The sequence below is a fragment of the Peromyscus eremicus genome, chromosome 5, assembly GCF_949786415.1.
Source record: "Peromyscus eremicus chromosome 5, PerEre_H2_v1, whole genome shotgun sequence".
In the NCBI taxonomy this organism is placed as follows: domain Eukaryota; kingdom Metazoa; phylum Chordata; class Mammalia; order Rodentia; family Cricetidae; genus Peromyscus; species Peromyscus eremicus.
This window is the reverse complement of record NC_081420.1, coordinates 83,346,366-83,368,493: the sequence shown is the minus strand read 5'-3', so window position 1 is coordinate 83,368,493 and position 22,128 is coordinate 83,346,366. Positions and strand designations below refer to the sequence as shown.

Genomic DNA, 22,128 nt, shown 5'->3' with positions numbered 1-22,128 from the left:
GCAGGTGACCCATGCACCAAACTCACCTTTTGGGAATTGCAGTTGGCCTATCTTAGATTTTATGTTTTGTTTGTTTGTTTGATTGTTTGTTTGTTTGTTTGTTTGGTAGATTGGTTGGGTTTTCTCTTTGTAATAGTCCTGGCTGTTCTGGAACTTGCTCTGTAGACCAGGCTGGCCTGAAACACACAGAGATCCACCTGCCTCTGCTTCTGGAGTGCTGGGATTAAAGGTGTACACCACCATTGCCTGGCTAGATTTTATGTTTATAAATGAATTCTTTCCCAATTCCATAGCAGTCCTATACAGTCAGGGTTCTGCAGAGATACACAGTCATTATAAGAACAAATTAATAAATATATATACATACATACACATGTGCCCTCATTGTATATACATATGTATTTTTGTTATATTTGCATACCAATAAGCATATTCATTATATGTACACATATGTATACAAATTATGCATATGCACACATATATTCATGTTTGTCATGTATAATACATATGCATACTCATTTTATATAAGCATAAACACATGCACATATGTACATATCTGTTATGTAGTTATGCACACATATGTGCAATTATTATGTGAATGTATTGGATTGGCCTGTATAATTATGAAAATCACTCTGACTTGTCTCCTGTAGCTCGTAGACTGTAGGAACACCCCTTACCTCACTGCAGGCTAAGTCTGAGGGAGGGCCTAAAGGCCAGAAAAACCAGCAGTGTGATTCCTGGTTACAAGGCAGGAGAGTCATGCCCCAGCCCCAGCAGGCAGTGCAGACAGTGAGGCCTCCTTCCTCTGCCTTTCATTTACTCTCCTCATTCTTCAGATGTGGGCTGTTTGCTAAGTCTTCCACATTTCCAGCTTATCTGAATTGTTCTCACATGTCAAAACACAACTCCAATTTATCATGTGACAATAAACTGATAGCTAAGATTTCTGGTTAGTTGATACTTCCTAGCCTCTAAATCCTTTCTCAGAGTCTCCCTTTCCTACCAAGACCTCAGGAATGGCTGACTTGCCTCTTACTGGCTCAGGCCTACCCACACCAACACCAAAAACCTTTTCTTGACTAAAGCTAGAGAAGGCTGGATGTGAGATGCAGAATTCTTCATTTATTGTTGCTGCTTAAACTCCTGGCATGTAGGATTATAGTCTAATTAAACTCCCAGCACATAGGATTTCAGTCTAATGAACATTGGGAGCAGGTAGTAACTCCATGAACCTCTGGGGACTACTATGCATCATTCCCTGAGCAGATTACTAAAGGGACACACGTATGGGAACTTTGGGGACCGTAGCCTAATGGAAAACTCATTTGTGTCAAGATAGACCACTTTCCTATTAACTAGATTCACTTCCCAGATATGACATGACTATTCTACAGAGGTGGTTCAGTATTCTTTTCAGAAAGAAAGCTCCAAGAGCTTATTAAGAATGGATGAGTCAGGGCTGGAGAGATAGCTCAGTGGTTAAGAACACTAGCTGCTCTTCCAGAGGACCCAGGTTCAATTCCTAGTACCCATATGGTAGCTCACAACTATCTATAACTAGTTTCAGGGGATCTAGTATCCTCATACAGTCATACATGCCATACATGCAGGCAAAACACTAGTGCATGTAAAATAAAAATAAACAAATCATTAAAAAAAAGTTTAGAGAAAAAAAAAACAGAAAAGAAAAGTGCCAGTGTATTTTTTTTTAAAAAAGTGAAATCCATCTACCCAGCTGGGCAGTGGTGGTGCACACTTTTAATCCCAGCACTCAGGAGGTGGAGGCACATGGATCTCTGAGTTTGAGGCCAGCGTTTAAGGCCAACCTGGTCTATAGAGCAAGTTCTAGGATAGCTAGGGCTACAAACAAACATACGAAAAGAATGGATGAGTCAAGGCCAGCAAAATGGCTTAGCAAGGAAAAGGATATGCCACACAAACATAACAAGCTGAGAAACTGAGTTCAACTGCCAGCTCCCATGGTGGAAGGAGAAAATCAACTCTCAAGACCTTCACATGTGCTCTGTGATATTCCCGTGCCTACAGACACACACACTATGAATGAAATAAAGTGTAAAACAAATGGATGGGTCATCTGGGGGTAGCACTGCACATCTGTAGCCCCAGCACCCTATAACTCCAGCAACAGGAGGCTGATGCCAGTCTGAATTACACAACAAGAATGGGATGATCCTGACATAGTGAGACTTTGTCTCAAAAGAAAATTCATTTCTCACCAGGCCCAGGGGTGCAGGCTTATAATCCCAGTAGTTAGGAAGGTGAGACAGGAGTCTCAGGAAACCTGAGGTCAGTATATAGTGAATCCCGTCTCAGAAGAGCAAGGAGCGGGCACAAAAGAAGACATGAGGTTGTGCGGCACATCTTTGGTGTGTTTTCCTCAAGAGCTTGAATAATGCTGTCACACACAGCGATGGACCTCGGTCTCATGGACGGCTAAAGCCAACTTCAGGCTCATTGCACCGTGTTCCCTTGACGCTTTTTCCTTTGAGGTAAACTTCCAAGGCCGGAGAATCAAGCTCATCAGAGTCCGAAACCCTTGGGGCCAGGTGGAGTGGAATGGGCGGTGGAGCGACAGGTGAGTGGCCTCATCCCTCCTCTGTGGCCAGCTCCGCCTATAGCCAGGCTGGCCTATGCAGACCCGTGGGGGACTGGCTTGTCCCAGAACTCCCTATTTCTTCCCTTCAGGCCTTACTTAGGATACCTGTATTAAACTTGATCCTGGGTAAACGACTCTCAGGCTAGCCCTTCCACTGTCACGTGATCATATTTGCGGATAGTTACTACCATTGGGTTATCAGGAAGGACTTTGACTCCAGTTACGAGCAACTGTGCGTGCATGTGTGCGTGGGTGGGTGTGTATGGGTTTTTTTTGAGTCTGGGAATCCCTGAAATACTATCAAACAGGTCATTCTAGGGCTCTTTCTAGTGGTCATTGATCACTGCCTAAAGACCATGTATTCAACAGAGAAACAAGTAGGACAGGAAATTGGCCCATTACTAATAATTTGGAAAGGGCAACTTTCCAGGCTGTCCCCACCTGTCCCTTGTGACCCAAGTGACTGGGAATTGAGAAGCTGCAGCCTCTCCCCATCCCTGCAAGGCTCTTGTCCTGCTGGTCCACATTTGCCCTTCTCAGAGCTCAAGGAGACTGGCTAGGGAGGATTTGGACCAGAACAGCAAAGGAGGGACAAGATTGGCCTCCCTCTGCTGGTGGAAATGGGAAGAACTGAGACTGAGCGGAACTTGAATTAATAAGACTGACACTGATACTAGAATTAACACGAGGACACCATGTTGCAGCCCTTCCTACCTTCTGTCCACAGAAGCAGTCTGTACAGGAAGCTGCCATTGTCCCCTTCTGAAACTCGGGCTGAGGGAGAAGCAAAGACGGTACAGTATGAGAGGGACAGAGGCTGTCCGCCTACAAAGCCCGCAGGAGGTGTGGCCACTCTAGCCCCTTGGTGTCGTGTGCTGCCATCAAAGGCATTGCTTAGCTGCCCGTCACTGGATGTGACCCACCCAGAAAATGACTCGGCGAGCCAACAGAGGCCCCTAGTCTCTCTTCTGTCCTGCTGAGGCCCTTCCTGAATGTCATGGGCCCCGCCTAGGTGAACACAAAATAGACCTGCCGCACAGTCTCAGCACCACAGCAGAAGTGATGAGATCTCAATGAGAGAAACCCCCTCTACCTGAGGTTTCACCATCCACAATTTCAATTAAACACTATCAACTGAGGTCTGAAAATAGAGTGTCATATGGAAAATTCTGGAAATAAATATTAACTGTCTAGAATATATTAACTGTCACGTAATTTCTAGTGGTGGGATGAATGCTACACTATGGTGTAGACCCCTGTGTTGTGGTCTATTGCAGTGTGTGTGTTCAAGCAACCTTATTCTGCTTAATGATAACCCCAAGTGCAGGAGTAGTGACACTGGCCACTTAGACAGGTCAGAGAAACCAGAAAATGCACCCTTCAAGTGAAAACATACAAGTGCTCAGCTTAATTAGGAAAGAAACATTTATATGTTGGGGTTTCTGAGATCTACAGGATAATTAGAGCAATAGATGATGGATGGATGGATGGATGGATGGATAGATAGATAGATAGATAGATAGATAGACAGACAGACAGATAGATGTTGAATGGATTGGTGGGTAGATGAATGGATTGATGACAGATGAATGGATTGATAGTAGATGAATGGATTGATGGATAGGTGATGGATAAATGGGTAAATTGGTGGGTAGATGATGGATGGATAACAGGTGGATAAATGCACATATGATGGATAGATGGATAATGGATGGATGGATACATTAATGGATGGATGCATAGATGATAGATGGATGTATAGACAATGGACAGATTGATAGATGATGGGTTAAAAGGGGTATACAGATGACAGATGGATGTGTGAGTGGATGAATGAATAGATAGATGACAGATGAATTGGTAGATAGATGATGGACTGATGAATGTAGATGAGTAATAGGTGGGTGGGTAGATAAATTAATGGATGAATAGGTAGATGATGGTTGAGGAATGAGTATATAGATGATGGATGACTAGATAATAGATAGATGGGTAGATAGATGAATTAATGGATGGGTATATGATGGATGGGTGAGTGATGTGCGAACGCATGGATGAACAGATGATAAGTGCTATAGATGGATGACACAGATGATAGATAATAGATTGGAGAGTGTAGATGGTAGATAACACGTTCACACAACCTTTGTTGCTCTGATTGTCCTACTTTGGTATTAGACATTGCTGCTGGACTCTTCCTGTGTCTGTTTATAAACCAACTTCACCATCTGTGTATATATAAGAAAGCATGTATAGGGCTCTGTTCTCATGGATTTAACACTCCCTGGGGATCCTAGGACCTCCCCAGGGCTGGGGAGACTGCTGGGTTGGAAAGCAGTGAGGAATTCACAACACACACAACTGAGACTGGAATGCCAAGCTTGAGCCTGCAAAGGGGCCAGCATTTCTCCTTGATAGCTCTTCCTGCGAGTGAGTTCTAGCTCTATCTGAGCCTTCAGGTTGGGGCCTGAGGTTGAACTCGCCCACAGCAGACCTTTCCTGAGCTCCTAGTCACATAAACAAGGCACTCAGTATTTCAAATGGCAACCACAAGAGTTAGAAGCACTACCCAAATGTCAATTTATAAACCAGAAGGGCTTTGACCTGCCCCAGGCCACAGGCAGGCTATTGAGTGAGGGACACGCGTGAACTGTGATCTCCAGCTGGGCTGCTGTGTTCAGTTCCTTGTGACTCTCACATATGATACATCACATATGTCACCCATGAAGGGGCTGTCTACCAACAACACTTGAAAGTGCATTTTCTAGCCACCATCATGCTAGAGCCAGTGGTGAGCTGGCCTCATATTCCCTGGGCCCAGTGAGCCTCACTAAACAGGATATGATCACTATGTTATGCATATCTGTTTTGGTGTGGCTCCTGGGAGGTGGCCCTGCACCCAGGCTGAATTGCAGCTCTGGTCTTTCAGCTCTCTCGAGTGGCGCTCTGTGAGCCTGGAGGAGCAGAAGCGTCTGGGACACTCTGCTCTTGATGATGGGGAGTTCTGGTAATGTCATCCTTTCCATTTTTGCTTGCAATCAGATCTCATGTATCCAACAACCACCCTCCTTTCTCCCTTTCTTTTCTCTTCCCTCTTTCTTTCTCCCTGTCTTCCTCTTTCTGGGAGGGACCCTGAGGGTATCCCCCTCCCCAGGAAGAGGGTTAGGTGGTTGACTGCACCGACAGCTGGTGTCATCACCATGTTGCTCTGATGGTGCATCCTCCCCTCCATCTCAGGATGGCATTCGAAGACTTCAAGGCCCATTTTGACAAAGTGGAGATCTGCAACCTCACACCTGATGCCCTGGAGGACAATGCCCTCCACAAGTGGGAGGTGACTGTCCACCAAGGAAGCTGGGTTCGTGGCTCCACAGCTGGTGGCTGCCGCAACTTCCTGGGTAGGTGGCCTCTCTGTCCTTCTGTCTCCTATTCCCATATCCAATCTATCTGGGGACATGGAGGGGGCAGTCTGTGTGGAGAAGGACAGCAAGCTCAGGGGATGACAGCTGAGCCTTAGGCAGGAAGCTGGCAAGACACACTCAGGGTAATGTCATTGTAAGGTTCAGGTGACGAAGCCACAAGTCATACCAGGTTAGTGGGGGGAAAGGATCTACTGCCCAACAGAGAAGTGGGGCATGTGTGAGCACCTTTAAGAGCTGTGTGGGTAACGGCTGAAAAGGTGGAGGAAGAGGAAGGCAGGAGTTTGGCGTATTGCTGAGGATAAAGAAAATAGGGTGAGAGGGCCAATGGGAACAAGGAGGGAAGAGACCACCTTTCTGGGTTAGAAACAAGCATCAGGGGTGCAGTAAAGAGTGTATGTGTCCTTTTTAGTGTGGGTCCGGTCATTGTTTTCTTTGTGTTAGTGTTATGTGTGCTCACATGTGTGAGCCCATGTGTCGGGTTTTTATTTTGATTTTGTAATTTTCTTCTGTGTACTCACATGAGTTTAGAGACAAAAGACAACCTTGGCTGTCACTCCTCAAAGTCACCTGCCTTGTTTTTGAGACAGGGTCTATCACTGGCCAGAAGCTCATCAAGTAGACCAGGCTGGCTGGTCAGCGAGCACCAGGGATCTGCCTGGCTCCACATGTCCAGCACTAAATGCACACATTATACCTACCTTGTGTTTTCATTTATCACATTTATTTAGTGTGTGTGTGTGTGCATGTGTGTGTGGTGTGTGTGTGTATGCATGTGCATGGATCTTAGTCTTCACTGCTCGTGTGTGTGTGTGTGTGTGTGTGTGTGTGTATGCATGTGTATGCATCTTAGTCTTCACTGCTTGTGTGTGTGTATGTATGTGTGTGTGTGTGTGTGTGTGTACACATGCATGTGCATTCCACGGCGCACCAGTGGAGGTTAGAAGACAGCTTCTGGGAGTTGTCTTTCTCTCTCTATCTTGTGGGTCTCAGGTCATCAGATTTGACAGAAAGTGTCTTTATACATGGAGGTGTTCTGCTGAGCTTTTTGTTAGTTGTTTATTTTGTTTTTGTTTTTGGTGGGGGTAGAATCTGGGGGATCAAACTCAGGTGCCCACACAGCAAGCACCTTGTCATATGAGCTATGATTTTGTATTTTTAAGGATGGGATAGTAATCTACCCCCTTTCAAATGCAGACACCTTCTGGACTAACCCACAGATAAAGCTGTCCCTGACTGAGAGGGACGAGGGCCAGGATGGCTGCACTTTCCTAGCAGCCTTGATGCAGAAAGACCGCAGGAAGCTGAAGAGGTTTGGCGCCAACATGCTGACCATTGGCTATGCCATTTACCAGGTAGGGGACCGACTGCTCTCAGTGTCCCTGCAAGGGCTTGGAGTTCCCTGTTTCTTCTGGACTCTGTGCCATGATCAACAGCCAATTCGCCAACTGAGTATGAAGACCAGAGTCATGCCTCCCTGATGACCCCTGCTTTCCCTTGTAGTGCCCAGACAAGGACCAGGACAAGGATGGACACCTGAGTAGGGACTTTTTCAGGTACCATGCTTCCCTAGCACGAAGCAAGACATTCATCAACTTGAGAGAAGTCTCAGGCCGCTTCCAGCTGCCCCCGGGAGACTATATCCTCATCCCCAGCACCTTTGAGCCACACCAGGAGGCTGACTTCTGCCTGAGAATCTTCTCTGAGAAGAGAGCAGTTACTCGGTGAGGAGTGGGGGTCACAGAGCCCTCCCTCAGTGTGCACTGTACTTCAAGGCCACCGGGGATGCGTCTAGCAGAGCTAGACCCCCATTCTCTCCTCCCATCGCCTGCTCAGGAAGTGAGATGGGTACAAAGCAACTTGCATCCCCTAGCCGCAAATTCCTCCCCCTCCCCCCTCCCCACTGCACACCAGTGACGACTCACCTGCTTCTGGAGTCATACTCATCAGGCCTTTTGGGTATAACCATTCATTTCTCAGCCCCAAGTCCCAAGAAGCTTCTAGAATGGGGAGAGCTCATTTAGGGATACGGGGCGTATTATGCACGTGATGTTGAAGGTGACTATTACAAGCTTCCAGAATCACACAGTCTTTCAGCTTCAATTTAAACACCCACTAGTGAGTGTGAACCGTTTCACACTACCACCTCGTGCTCCGGAGTCTTAAAAGAGGTCCTTTTAAATTAGTTCCTCCTGATGCTAACATTTTTCACTGCTATCATTCACCGCCAACGAGTGTGTTTGTGGCTCCGGGGGAGTGGTTCAAGATATAAGAACTCTCTTCCTAATCTAGGGAAGACCATCACAATGGTTCTCAATCTGTGGGTCAAGACCCCTTTGGGACTGAATGGTCCTTTCACAGGGGTTGCATATCAGATACTTACATTACAATTCAGAACAGTAGCAAAATTATAGTTACGAAGTAACAAGGAAGATAATTTTATGGTTGGGGGTCACCACAACATGAGGAACTGTATTAAAGGGTCACAGCATTAGAAAGATTGAGAACCACTGACCTAGAGAATTCCAGAAACAGCCCCAAAGGGACCAACATGCACAGATATGTGGGCTCACCACTCTAGTCTACCTTCTGTATAGTAACGTAGAATGGGACTGGCAATATGTAATGAGGAGGCCCCAGCTCCAAAGTGTGGTTGGGGTTCTCAGCAGAGGACAAAGGCACAATCCTTTTCCTTGGCCAAATAGAAGAAATGAAATCTTCACATTTCTCCAGTGTTCTCCTGGAAGCTGATACAAGCCAAGGATGGGTTTCTCAGCATCCATTCCCACATAACACCTATATATAAAAGCCCAAGATGACCATATCCTGTGAGTGGCCAGTACAGAGCAGAGCCAGATGACACCGGTCCTAAGCCTCTGTCTTCTACCCCAGTAGAAGACTGAAAGTTGAGCCCTGATGGTCCCACTATGATGCAGGGCCCAAGCCAGCACTGTGTTCTCATCAGAGGGGATATAGCAAGTTCTGTCTGTTGGTGTGGCTCTCAGGAAGGGTCCTAACCTTCAGCATTTCTGGGGGGATAATGTCGTATCTGTTCAGGGAATATTGAGAGAGGGCATGGTGTCTTGGTTCCCTTTCCTATTGCTGTGATAAAGTGCCCTGGCAAGAGCAATTGAAGGTTTTATTTTCAGTTCACAGTTCTAGGTGCATTCCATGTTAGTGGGGGAGTCAAGGCAGCAGGAGCTTGAAGCAGCCATTCACACTGCATGTGCAGTCAAGAAACAGAGAGATGAATGCTGCTGCTCAGCAGGCCTTCTCCTTCCTGTGCAGTTCAGGACCCAGCTCAGGAAGGAATAGGCTGAGCAGGCTGAGTGGCTGGTCTCTGGCGACGTCTGTCTCCTCTGGAGGCAGAGCTTTTGGATTTTTGGAGGAGCCACTGTTCCGCAGATCACCTCGAGAGCCCTCTTTGGAGTGCATCTGGGAAGCAGGGGATGCTGTTATAGTATTTGCTTTCATGTGCTGAGGATCGCAAGCTGTGTTTGAGTTAGGATCATGCCAGTCTCCTCTCTGGCACACTGGGCAGGGGTGAAAGGCTGGGGATGGGATACTGGTGCAGGGAGAGGTTGCCAACCCCACGAGAAGCAAACAGCACTGAACAAGAGGGCTCTGACAGGCCAGGACCTTTTCACAGCTCTAGTCTCATGGGATGCACGCCCACAACTAAGACGGTGTGCTTTCTGCCACTGCAGGGACCTGGATGAGAACATAGACATTGATCTTCCCGAGGTGAGTCCTCTCATGTGGCTGGGGAGGATGGGGTTCAGCTGAAGGTTCTAGAACTTGTCTCTGAAACCACAGTTCCTCTTAAAAATCAAAGTCAGGAGCTGGCTGCTTGCAGAGAGGGAAGTGCCCTGGCTGGTTCTAACCTGGAGGTCAGGGCTTTTGTTTCTCATCTCTCACAGCCCAAGGGACTGGACAGGGGCCAGTTCTCTCGGGTGCCATCTTTCTTTGGGGAGAGGCCCCTTGCTAGTTGTGAAGGAAGTGAGTGAAATGACTTCAGATTTACTTTGTTTAAGAAGATAACTAAGGTGGAGCACACTTGTGACTTCAGCACTTTGGAGGTAGGGGCAGAAGGGGCAGGAATTCAAGGCCAGTCTTGGCTACTGGGTGAACTTAAGATCTGCCTGGGATATATAAGGCCCATCTCAAAATATACACACACAAAAAGAAAGATAAAAGAAGGAAGAAAGGAAGGAAGAAAGGAGGGAGGGAGGGAGGGAGGGAGGGAGGAAGGGAGGGAAGGAGGAAGAGGGGAAGAAGAAGAAAAGAAAAGAATGAGGCTGGTTGATTTGGAGAATACAGGACTCACTGTGAAGTGCTGTGAGATCCTTAAGATGTGCTTAAGATCTATGTACACATGTGCATATGTCTATGTGTCATATATACGTCATAAAGGTAGGAGGGCTAACCAGAAAGAGGCAGGGCTCTAGCAGGGAGAGGAGGAGAGGCTAATGGAGGAATTAATAAGGTCAAAGTACATAATATGCTTGAATCAAAATGTCATTGTGAAATCCAAAGCTGTATAATAAATGTTGGCTATATGAGGGGTGGAGGAAGACATGCTAAGTGCTTCTGAACAATCTCCACCGACCCCAGAAACCTGCTTTAGGGAGAGTCTGCTGCTCTGTGCTGCCCCCTAGGGGCAGTTTATAAATGGGCCAAAATCTACAGAATAGCAAAACACCCAAAGTGTACTGAGCCATTTGTCTGCTCTGGATGCTGGTGACAGACTCTTGGAAGGTGACTACCAAGAGAGATAATAGATTGGGGGATGAGGCTGGAGCATGGCTGCCCTGTGCTAACCTGCCAGTCGTGTCCAGACACCCTTACTTAGCCTTCTTGTTCACATTAAGTGAAACTTAAGGAGCCCTCCATGAGTACAGAGCTCCTACTCTGGCCAACTGAAATGACGCCATTCAAGCTGGAACTTCATGTTCCTGAGATGAAACCAAGTTGTTTATCTAGCTTTGAGAAATCAGGAGATGTAGGATGAACCCGACGTGACAGCTCTGGCCATATGACTGGGAAATCCCCCTGCTCTAACTCCCATGTGGAAATCTCTGGAGCAGCTTGATGCTGGCCAGCATATTCTGTGCTGTGCGCTTCCTGTTCTTTTCTTTCGTTGTGTTGGGATTGAACCCAGGGCCTCGTGCTAGGGAAGAGCTCTACTGGCTTTTCCTTCAGGGACAGCATAGTCTCCAGTGTGGGGCTCTTCTGTTTGCTATTTGTGTGGGAAAGCATGTGTCAGGTTTCTCTTCTGTGAGCCCCGCTCTGCCCTTCACACAACCTCACGTGGCTCTTTCAGCCCCCAAAGCCAGCTCCACAGGAGGAGGAAACGGAGGAGGAGCAGCAGTTCCGGGCCCTGTTCCAGCGAATCGCTGGTGAGGTAGGAGGCAGCTGCCTTGGTCCCCTCCTCCCTCTTCTCTGACCCTGGCTAGGGGCCTGCTCTGGGTTCCCAGCAGAGGACTGTGATAATGAACTTGTCAACAGCACCTCCCCAAGCCCTGCTGGGCTTGTTGCAAAGTAAAGCCAGCTCTGGTCCCTGGGGGCCTGAGTACCAGCTTGCTGACTGTGTCAAATCAATGCACTTCTGCTAACTAGTGATAGGTTAGGGATTGGATTAAGGTTAGGGTTAGGGCCCATTTCCTGCCCTTGATCTTCCACCTCATTCCCATCTCTGCTCAGCTTCCTTTGGGGGAGCCCTGGCAGTTCTGGGGGATGAGACAAAGCCTCACCTAGCTCCGGGGCTCACATCACTGCTGGTTACTGCCTCACTGAAGACCATAATAGAAGGAGCCTGATGGATTAGCTCACGTCAGACACTGGTGACTGTATTACCTTGTTCCCTTCTCCTGCCTGGGGCTCCTGGATGGAAAGGGGCAGTGGAGGGGGGGGGGGGTGACCGCACACTTAGAAGACGACACCTGCTGGCTGCTTTGCAGACACACAAGTGGGGCAGGGCGGAGGGGCGGAAACACCACACTTGGTTTCTGGTGGAGAAACGAAGCCATATGCAGACACCCCTCTCCAGATCGGGGCAGAGGATGATAGGAGGGAAAGTCCCAGAGTCAAACGATCTCTCAAGGATTCCAGAGGTGATGGGCTGGCCCCACATCATGATAGCTGTGAACCCCGGCGCAGGTGCATGAGGCAGGGACAGAAGTCACCGAGGGAGAGGTGCAGCCTTTGGAAGGAAGGAGGGAACCAAGGCAGGAGAATTCACTCGACCTTCATTAGCAACAACAAATAAAAAGCCCGAGAGCGAAGCTCTACCTGCTCAGGTCCTGTCCTGCTCTTCCTCCACCTGGGTGGCTGGGTGTGTAGCTCCATGCCTCTTTCCCCTGGCCAGGATAGCCGTGTACTGCAATTTACTTTCTTACCAGAGCTGAAATCCCAAAGACCCACTCCCCAGGCCAGGAAGCTTCAGTGGCAGAGCCGACTGGCATATATTAAAATAATGTCAACAGTGACTATGTTCACATGAGTTAATTCAGCACCCAGGCGTATTGAGGAGCTAGCCAGACCTCCACGTGCATAAAAACCACACAGGTGGCCAAATGTGGTGACTCATGCCTGTCATGAGAGCACCAGGGAAGCTGAGGCAGGAAGATTTTTCAAGCTAACCTGGGCTACAGAGTGAGACCTTGTCTCAAATAAACTAAGCAAGATCTGGCAAGATGAAGGCCTGATGACCTGAATCTGATCCCCAGAACCCAGGTAAAAGTGGCAGGAGAGAACCAGCCCCACAAAGTTGTCCTCTGACCTCCACACACATACATGTGCACCTATACATCACACATACACACAACACACACACTGACCTCCACACACATACATGTGCACCCAAGCATCACACACACACACACACACACACACACACACACACACACACACACTGACCTCCACACACATACATATGCACCCATACATCATACACGCACACACACACACATACAACACACACACACACACACACACACACACACACACTGACCTCCACACATATACATGTATACCCATACATCACACACACACACACTACAATAAAATTTTCTTTAAAATGCCAGGGCATCCTAGAACTTCGGGCTCCCATTCCCTGGTTCTGGTAACACCTGAGTGTATCTCTCACCAGCTTCTGCTCTGCGGATGCTGGGGTTAGTGACTTTCTGACACTGATGATTCCAACATTTGCCCCTAGAGGTTTTATATTAACCAGTGAACTGTGCCCTAGGTCTTCTGTCCTGCATTGCAGATAAGACCCCAGTTCAGGAAATGTTTCCAGTTCTCTGGGTACTCCTGTGAGGAGGTACAAGGACCAGCTAGCTCTCCAAATGCCTTTGGACTCTTCATAGTACCTGGCAGCTTTTGAAGCCTTCTCCAAGAATCTTGCATGTTCCAGGGAATGGGCAGCCTGCCTTACCCTCCCTGAGTCTTCCCAGGCCACTGTCTCTCCTGGGACAGTTGGCCCTTCCCTGAGAAACCAGCGGGTTGCCTCTCCCTTGGAGGTGAACTCAGCTCCAAGCACAGTGGCCTCAGGGCCGTTCTCTCCAAGGAGCCAAGTCAAGCTGAGAATTGCTAAGGACCATGAAGAACAATTGTCTCTACTCCACAGGACATGGCGGTGTCAGCTGAGGAGCTTGAGTACATTTTAAATGCTGTTCTGCAAAAGAGTAAGTGTCAGTTCCCACAGGGGACAGGGCTCCCTGGACAGGAAGAGTGGCCATGCTGTCAGACCTCTCCCAAGCTCTGCTCCTTAGAGCCTAGGACCTGCTCCCCATGGCTGACCTGTGTGCAGACTAGAAACTGTTCTCACTATTTCCTAACTACGAAAATGATGCAGGCTTCTGGTGGAGTGTTCTATAGACTTTTCTACCGAAAAGTCTAGCAGCAAAGATAAAAATCACCGCACCTCATGACCCCAAGTAACTACTGTCACCGTGTGTGGTCTGTGCTCTGCAGACAGGAATGTGTATGTGTGCGTTGTCTGTGCTGTGCATGTGTACATGCGTGTGTGTATATATGCATACATGTGTTATCTGTGCTGTGTGTGCATTTGTGTGTACATGTACGGGTTTTCACATGTGCATATGTGTCTACGTTTGCATATGTATGTAAAGTCCATTCCAGGACATTTTTTTTTTTCCCGCAGCAGTCACCCCCTATCCCATCCTCCCCCAGCTTCTGACAGCCTCCCATCTACTTTCTGTCTCAGACTTGCCATTCTGGACATATTATATAAAAGAATCATACAATATATGCTTGTTACTGGACTCTTACATACTGGTTTTGTGTGTGTGTGTGTGTGTGTGTGTGTGTGTGTGTGTGTGTGTGTGTTCACAGGGGTGTGCACCTGCATGGAGAGCCAGAGGACAACCTCAGATCTGGCTCCTGCTACTTTTGTTCGTCTGGACAGAGTCTCTCATTGACCTGGGACTCACCAAGTAAACCAGTCTGGCCAGCCCGTGAGCCTCTAGGTTCCCACCTCCCCAGTTCTGGGGTTACAAGCTCATGCCAGTGTTTCGGGCTTTTTTATGGGGGTTCTGACTTCAAGAGTAGAGACTTGAACTTAGATCTGCATGCTTCACGGCCTGAATCATCTCCCTAGCCCTGTTTTTATTTTTTTGAGAGAGGGTCTGGCTAAATGCCTAGGGTTGGCCTCAAGTTTACGTACCTCCAGCCACAGACTCTTGCTTGCTAGAATTAAAGGCACGTGGTACACCCAGCTACCACAGTGTTTTTGAGGTTTTACCAGCTGCGTATAAATATCAAATTTCTTGAGCAATTTGGGGGTTTATGGTTTGTTTGTTTGTTTCGTTTGTTTAAAACCAGGTCTCAGCTGGGCAGTGGTGGCACATGCCTTTAATCCCAGCACCTGGGAGGCAGAGCCAGGTGGACCTCTGTGAGTTTGAGGCCAGCCTGGGCTACAGAGCAAGACCCAGGACAGGCACCAAAACCAAAACTACACAGAGAAACCCTGTCTTGAAAAACCAAAAAAAAACAAAAAACAAAACAAACAAACAAAAAAAAAATGGGTCTCACATGGGCCATGACTGACCTGGAATTCTCTGTGATTCTCCTGCCTCTACCTCCCTAGTGTGGGGATTACACGCATACACCACCACATTCAGCTCTTTAGCAATTGTAAATCCCGCCCATTGAACTTTTCTGAACTGGTTGTTAAAGTGCACTTGGGAAACAGTGGAATATGGTGTGGTTGCAGTTAAGTCATGTTAATATTCCTTGCTGGCCATTTCTAAAGAATGTTTGCAATTGTAAACAGGATGGTGATTGGGCTGGAGAGATGGTTCATGGTTAAGAGCTGCCCTTGCTGATGACCAGAGTTGGGTTCCCAGCACTAGAGTTAGGCTGCTCATAATCTTTTGTAACTCCAGCTCCGGGGCATCTGATGCCCTCTTCTGGCCTCCACAGGCACCTGTGCATACACACATGCAGACAAACCCACATATACACAAATTAAAAGAGAACAAATCTTTAATAGACAGGCAGATGGTAAAAATCTTAGGATCACTAGTGCTAAAGTAAATGCGGGACAACAGCGCCCCCCATGCCCCGCACACGCCCCATCCAACCCCCACCCCTCCCCCCACACAGATTGCAGACTTTTCTTCCAGAAGTCCAGGCCCTACTCTCAACGTCCTAAGACAGTGTCCACATCATGGTCCCAGAGAGCCTGATCTGCCTACACCAAAGGGCTCTCAGAAGAAGGCAGGACATGTTTGTCTTGTAAGGGTCATTGATCACGAAGCTTCCCATGTGATTGCAGAAACAGCCCTCAAGTTCAAGAAGCTGAGCCTGCTGTCCTGCAGAAACATCATCTCTTTGATGGACGTATCCTTTCCAGCAACTGCACTGGTCCCTCTGAGTGGCAGTGTCCTGTGGTGCTCACTCTCCTGGAACAGGCGCCACAGCTCTAAAAACAGGAGGCCTTGCCAACCTACCTAGGGTTGGGTCAGAGTCAAGAGGGTCAGGACAATGCAGTGGGGAGAAGGCTTCTGAAGGAATCTGCGGGGTCTCCCCCAAGGGGATAAATAGGTCTACTTTCCTGTATTGTAAATATTCAGGGGCTCACCCCATCTCACCTGCCATTTCCCCTCTTCAGAGGTTCCTGTTTCCATCACTAAGGTTACTCCCGCAGGGCCCCAACTCCATTACTCATGCCACACAACTCTGGCCTCCTCCTGTGAACCCAGAGCTGGGCTCCCACAGGGATCCTGAGTTGAAAGAACCTTAGCCCATGTGGCCAGACCAGTGGCAATGGAACGCTGGAGTTTGAAGAGTTCCGGGTATTCTGGGACAAGCTAAAGCACTGGATGGTATGTGATCTGGTCCAGACCTCCAGCAGAGTAGGGCAAAGACCTCAGCGACAGGCTAAGGGCAGTGTTGGGAGGGGAGTCCAGGAACCACAGCACACCTGATGCTGTCAGAGGTGCCACGGTGTTTCCATTCAAAATGAAAGGAGGCAAAAGAGGACCCGTGGCTCGGAGTAGAGCTGCCATGTGAGACCCTAACTCCCCAGCACTGCACTGAGGAAGAGAGGGCCCAGCTGGGCGGGGGTGGCACACGCCTTAATCCCAGCACTCAGGAGGCAGAGGCAGGCAGATCTCTGAGTGTGAGGCCAGCCTGGTCTACAAAATGATTCCAAGACAGCCAGAGCTACTCAGAGAAACCCTGTCTCTAAAAAACAAAGCAAGAAGGAGGAGGAAGAAGAAAGGAAGAAAGAAAAGAAAAGATAGCCTACGGGCTAGGGGTCTAGCAAAGTTGACAGTGTTTTCTTAGCATGTGTGAAACACTGGATTTGGTCCCCAACATGAAACTAGGCATGTTGATGCACATCTATAATCCCAAGACTTAGGCAGTGGAAGTACAATGATCAGAAGTTTAAGGTCATTTTCTGCTACATAGAGATTTGGAGGCTAGCCTGGGATACATGAGACTCTGTCAAAGAAAAAGAGAAGGAAAGAAAGAAAGAAAGAAAGAAAGAAAGAAAGAAAGAAAGAAAGAAAGAAAGAAAGAAAGGAGATAGAGAGAAAGAAAGAAGAGAGAGAGAGAGAGAAAGGATGGAAGGAAGGAAGGAAAGACGGATGGACGGACAGGTCCTGGTCCAACCTTGCCTATCTAGAAGGCAGCCATCATCCCTAGGCAGCTACTAGCTGTAACTGGCCCCTGGGCTCTGACTTCTCAATGCTCTCTACTCCCTGGCCCCAGAACCTGTTTCTCCAGTTCGATGTGGACAAGTCTGGTACCATGTCTTCCTATGAGCTGCGGACCGCACTGAAAGCCGCAGGTAAAGAAACACCAGTCAGATGTGTGCTCCAGTGGATATTTTCATGTTTGTTTTAAGTGGGGGTGAGTAGAAGCCATGAAACTGGAAAGAACATGAGAGGAAAGAGAGGAGATGAGGATGGATGGGTGGTCAGTCGGACATGTGACAGGAACGGCAAAGGAGGCTGGGTGGAATACGGGGGTGCAAGGAGAGAAGGGGGAGGGGAGAAAATATGGGGGAAAGAATCATCAACAACAAAAGCCTGAAGAGGGCTGTCTGTGGTGAGTGTGATTGGCATTTGCAGCTGGCCGTAGGCACAACGTAGTGTGACACCCTGGGTCCTTTGTGAAGAACAAAGTGTGTCATAAACCTGAGATGGTGCCTGATTCTCTTAGGCGCTTGTGACTCCACCTCCTGGGCAGAATAGACTGAGCAGGGAACTGTGGGGTTTAACCAAGCCTTTGCGTGGGGAGAGCTGCTCATTCTGCTCCTTTGGTCCTGTGCATGCAGATGCCAGGGTTTAGGAATGGATGAGGCTAAGCACGGTATACATGCTCCGGAGACAGTGCTGTGAGCCTGACCAGCCTCCACCTCTGGTGGAACTAGAAGCATAAGTGAGAAGACTTCTGGCGGAATTCCAAATGCTCCTGTGAACACGTGGACAGGCATACAGCCAGAGTTACAGCGGGGGGAATGAATACCACTCCCAAAAGCATAGATTAGGAAGCAGAGCAATAAAAGTCAGACCCAGATGGAATCCCAACTCATCCAAACTATCTGACGAATGAGGAAAAGGAAGGCCAGAGAAGTGGAACCATGTCATGTGGTAGCCAGGGCCTCTCCAGGGCCATCCTGACCTCCAATGTGCATGGCACCTCTCTCTAGCATGATGTGAGGAATGAGCCCCTGCATAGCACCCTTCATTGAGGGTAGCAGCACCCTTAGGAAATAACTACAACACTCTGGATCTTAAGGGTCTTGAGAAATGCCAGTGGACTGGGGAGATGGCTCGGCCATCAAGGTACTGACCACACTAGCGCAAGGACCTGGGTTCAATCCCCAGAACCCATGTAAGATAAGTCAGGTGTGATGACATGCACTTATAATCCTAGCACCAAGGAGGCGGAGACAGGAGGATTCCTGAAGTTTGGTAGCCAGCTAGCCTAACCTACTTGGCAAGTTCCAGAACAATAAGAGGCCTTGTTTCAAAAAATAAGGTGGGGGGTGGGGGTTGGGGGGGTGGGGGGAAGGGGTGGCCCTGAGGAATTACAGCTCCCATTGACCTCTGGCCTCCACCCATACTCACACATGGACATCCATATGAACACATGCACACAGGCTGTGTAGGTTGAATAATTCACCTTTGTGGCTCTGGGGACCCCAAAGCTGTGGGTTCACCATGAAGCTCAGCCATGGAAGGTCCTGAGTCTCCTGTCCCTCTGCAGGTTTTCAGCTGAGTGGCCATCTCCTGCAGCTGATCATCCTCAGGTATGCAGATGAGAGCCTCCAGCTGGACTTTGATGACTACCTCAACTGCCTGGTGCGGCTGGAGAATGCAAGCCGTGAGTGTGCAGGGGAGCCGTGAGTGTGCAGGGGAGCCAAAAGTGTACAGGAGATCTGAGAGTGTCCTTGGACATGAAGTGCCCAGCTCAGGGTCTCCAGACCTCATCTATGAGTATATAAGAAACAACCTGGGGAAAATATGGTAGATCTAGGACACAGAGAGCCACCATGGGGTCTGTGCAGATAACTGTGCCCTGTCAGCTGAGAGATGGAATATGAATGAATGTAGCAAACTACATCCTGTGGCTGTCATTCATCACACACCTACAGGCTGTGAAGGGCTGTGAGTGGGCAGGTTCATGCCTCCTACTGAGGAAAGGTCCCATTTAGGATCAAGTCCCCTCATAGAACATTGTCCCTCATCCACTGTCCCTCTGAAAGCCCTAGACACAGACTCAGTCATTTTAAGCAGGGTCTGCTATACCAGAAAGTGGAAAGGCATGTATAGGTACTCCTAAGAGGTGGTTCATTGTCATGCTGTTCCCCTACAAATAGCCCTGGAGGACAGCCAAATGTGTCCAGGGCAGCTCAGTCATCCTCTGTCCCTTCTGTTGAAACAAACATGTCACAATTCTTGCGGTGTTATAATTTCCATGCATTTTACATCCCTAGAAAAATTCTTAGCTAATCTTCACTGTCATGGATTACCCAGTCCATAGTGAAGTGTCCAGTGTAGTGACAGAACATTGTCACCATTGCTTGGTAGACTCGACATCTAAACAAGTCCATACTGCATTTATGGAGTCTCCCTTCTCTTTTTTCTGCTCAGGGACAGCCCTCCTCCTCCTTGTTAATCAAGGTTTGGCTGTTTCTCTTCTAGAATGGGAGCCTGGGGTCCAGAGAAGACAGTTGCTTCTCAGATCTCTTGGGCCAGGCATTGAAGCCCCTTCAGTGGTCTCCACCTTGTCAGGCAGGGAATCTGATCTCCACTAGAGGGAGCAGCTACCCACAGACTTCCCAGGGGTCCAGGAACCCTTAAACCTGCCCAGGGGCTTGTCTCCAATGTGATGCTTCCTCCCTCCCACCAGGGGTGTTCCAGTCTCTCAGCGTGAAGAACAAGGACATCATCCATCTCAACATAAATGAGGTACGGCCAAGAGGACCCCAGCCAGGGCCCAGCGGAGTACAAATGCTCTATAATCCTTATTGGATGCCCCAGTTAGGGCCAGCACTCACAGTGGGCAATCACACAGTGTAGAGGCTGGTGTTTCTGTTCACTTGGCAGTTAGTATGATGCATGCTGTAATCCTTTGAGCTGTGGGTGTCTTCATGCATTAGTGCCTGCTCATGAGATGCCCAAGAAAGAACGTGAGGAAACAGAACATTCCATGTAAACGTGAGCAAGCCTGGTGGGAAGAAGGGGAGAGATGAGACATTTCCGGCTGCTTCCATAGCAGTTCGCTTTCTCACAAAGAGCCTGAGCAGCGAGCTTGCCTCTCTTTCCCTCAGCTCCACTATGGCAGAGGGTCGCCTTTCTCTGAAAAAGGGCACGGGGGGGGGGGGGGTACCAAAAAGCGAGCACAACTTACATTGCCCTGCCCAGGATGTCTCTGTGAGATTGTCCCTTTCAACAGGGAAAAAACGTATTTTCATCTCTCTGTCCTGCAAGTTCATTTAGCCTTTATGAAAAGCTTCACCTGGCTGGGGAGATGGCTCAGTGTGTGAATGCCTGCTGCACCAGCCTGAGGGCCCGACTTTGGGGCCCACCCCAACCCCGTAACCCATGTAAAAAGCCGAGTTTGGTGGCGTGCATCTGCAATCCAAGCACTGGGGGCTGAGGCAGGTGGATCTCTGGAGCTCATTGGTCAGTGTGGCCAATTAGTGAGCTCCAAGTTCAGTGAGAGACCTTGTCTCAAAACATAAGGTAGGAAGGAAAATGCCTGATATCAACTTCTGGTCTGCACACATGCGTGTGTGCGTGTGTGTGTGTGTGTGTGTGTGTGTGTGTAAAAATTAAAACACACCCCCACCAAATTTGTTTTAATTTAATTTTTTTCCCCCAGACAGAGTTTCTCTGTAAATAGCCCTGGCTGTCCTGGAACTCCCTCTGTAGACCAGTCTAGCCTCGAACTCACAGAGATCTGCTTGCCTCTGCCTCTGGGGTGCTGGTATTAAAGGCGTGAGCCACCACCACCTGGCTTAATTTAAATTTTTTAAAAATGGTTTCATGTTGAGTCAGACGTCCAAATTTGTAGGTAAAAACGAGCATCAGAGTACTTGTGACATAAACTAACTGAGGCCACTCCTGTGCTAGACCGGACTTGGAAGTGCAAGCCCTCCTCTCTCTCTCTTTCCAGTTCATCACCTTGACCATGAACATCTGAGGCTGCACTGACAAGATGCCGACTGCTCCTCTGATACTTGGCTTCTGGACCATGAACCCCAGAACTTTTACTGGAGCACCATCCTGACCACTGCTCTCTCCCTGCCTCATACCACCCTCCCCCCTCTCCTCTGTAATCTAGAGGAATCTAAAAGAATTGGCTGCATTCTCTGACTCCGTGATACTTCTTGTAAAATCATTTCTTCACAAGAACCAATGGTACCACTTGTGCCTGTTGCTATGGGTTTCTAGGCACCCCTCTTTCCACTGTGCCTCACCACCGACTGATGAGTCAATGTTCTAGTACCCTGAGTCCTGGCTTCAGCTTCTGTTGTTGTTTGTTTGTGTGTGTGTGTGTGTGTGTGTGTGTGTGTGTGTGTGTGGTGTGTGTGTGTGTGTGTGTGTGTGTGTGTGTGTGTGCTTGTTTTTTGTTTCTGAGGCAGGGTCTTTCACTGGCTTGGAACTCACCAGATGGGCTAGGCTGGCTGGCCAGTGAGTCCTAGGGATCTGTCTGTTTCCATCTCCTCAGTGCTAGTCTTGCAAATAAGTACGCAGCACCAAATTCACCTTTTTAAAAAGGTGGCTTCTGAGGATTAAACCTAGATGCTCCAGTTTGAGAAGTGAGCACTTAACCCACTAAGCCATTTTATTTTATTTTATTTTATTTTATTTATTTATTTTTTGTTTTTTCGAGACAGGGTTTCGCTGTGTAGCTTTGCGCCTTTCCTGGAACTCACTCTGTAGCCCAGGCTGGCCTCGAATTCACAGAGATCCACCTGCCTCTGCCTCCTGAGTGCTGGGATTAAAGGTGCGCATCACCACCGCCCAGCTGGGAGGAGGTCTTAAATACAGGCTTACAGCACAATGGGAGAACCCCGAGGACAAAAGTTCGCTACTGATG

The 22,128-nt window shown here is 48.4% G+C and overlaps 1 protein-coding gene across 4 annotated transcripts in view; it reads left to right on the top strand.

Annotated features, from left to right (window-relative positions):
* The window catches only part of Capn9 (calpain 9), a 37,896-nt gene extending 16,512 nt beyond the window's left edge, over nucleotides 1-21,384 (top strand). For 2 of the 4 annotated variants that reach the window (XM_059262489.1, XM_059262487.1), the window contains 14 exons: nucleotides 2,514-2,599; nucleotides 5,550-5,627; nucleotides 5,858-6,018; nucleotides 7,237-7,394; nucleotides 7,543-7,763; nucleotides 9,747-9,783; nucleotides 11,363-11,443; nucleotides 13,670-13,733; nucleotides 15,848-15,906; nucleotides 16,323-16,391; nucleotides 17,284-17,362; nucleotides 18,787-18,903; nucleotides 19,933-19,991; nucleotides 21,202-21,384. In XM_059262489.1, coding sequence (XP_059118472.1) covers nucleotides 2,514-2,599; nucleotides 5,550-5,627; nucleotides 5,858-6,018; nucleotides 7,237-7,394; nucleotides 7,543-7,763; nucleotides 9,747-9,783; nucleotides 11,363-11,443; nucleotides 13,670-13,733; nucleotides 15,848-15,906; nucleotides 16,323-16,391; nucleotides 17,284-17,362; nucleotides 18,787-18,903; nucleotides 19,933-19,991; nucleotides 21,202-21,228 — 1,296 coding nt within the window. In that variant the 3' untranslated portion in view covers nucleotides 21,229-21,384. Of the gene's footprint in view, nucleotides 1-2,513; nucleotides 2,600-5,549; nucleotides 5,628-5,857; nucleotides 6,019-7,236; nucleotides 7,395-7,542; nucleotides 7,764-9,746; nucleotides 9,784-11,362; nucleotides 11,444-13,669; nucleotides 13,734-15,841; nucleotides 15,907-16,322; nucleotides 16,392-17,283; nucleotides 17,363-18,786; nucleotides 18,904-19,932; nucleotides 19,992-21,201 lie in introns of all 4 variants that reach the window. The other 2 variants (XM_059262486.1, XM_059262488.1) reach the window with 2 other exon arrangements.
* The last annotated feature ends 744 nt before the right edge of the window (nucleotides 21,385-22,128 follow it).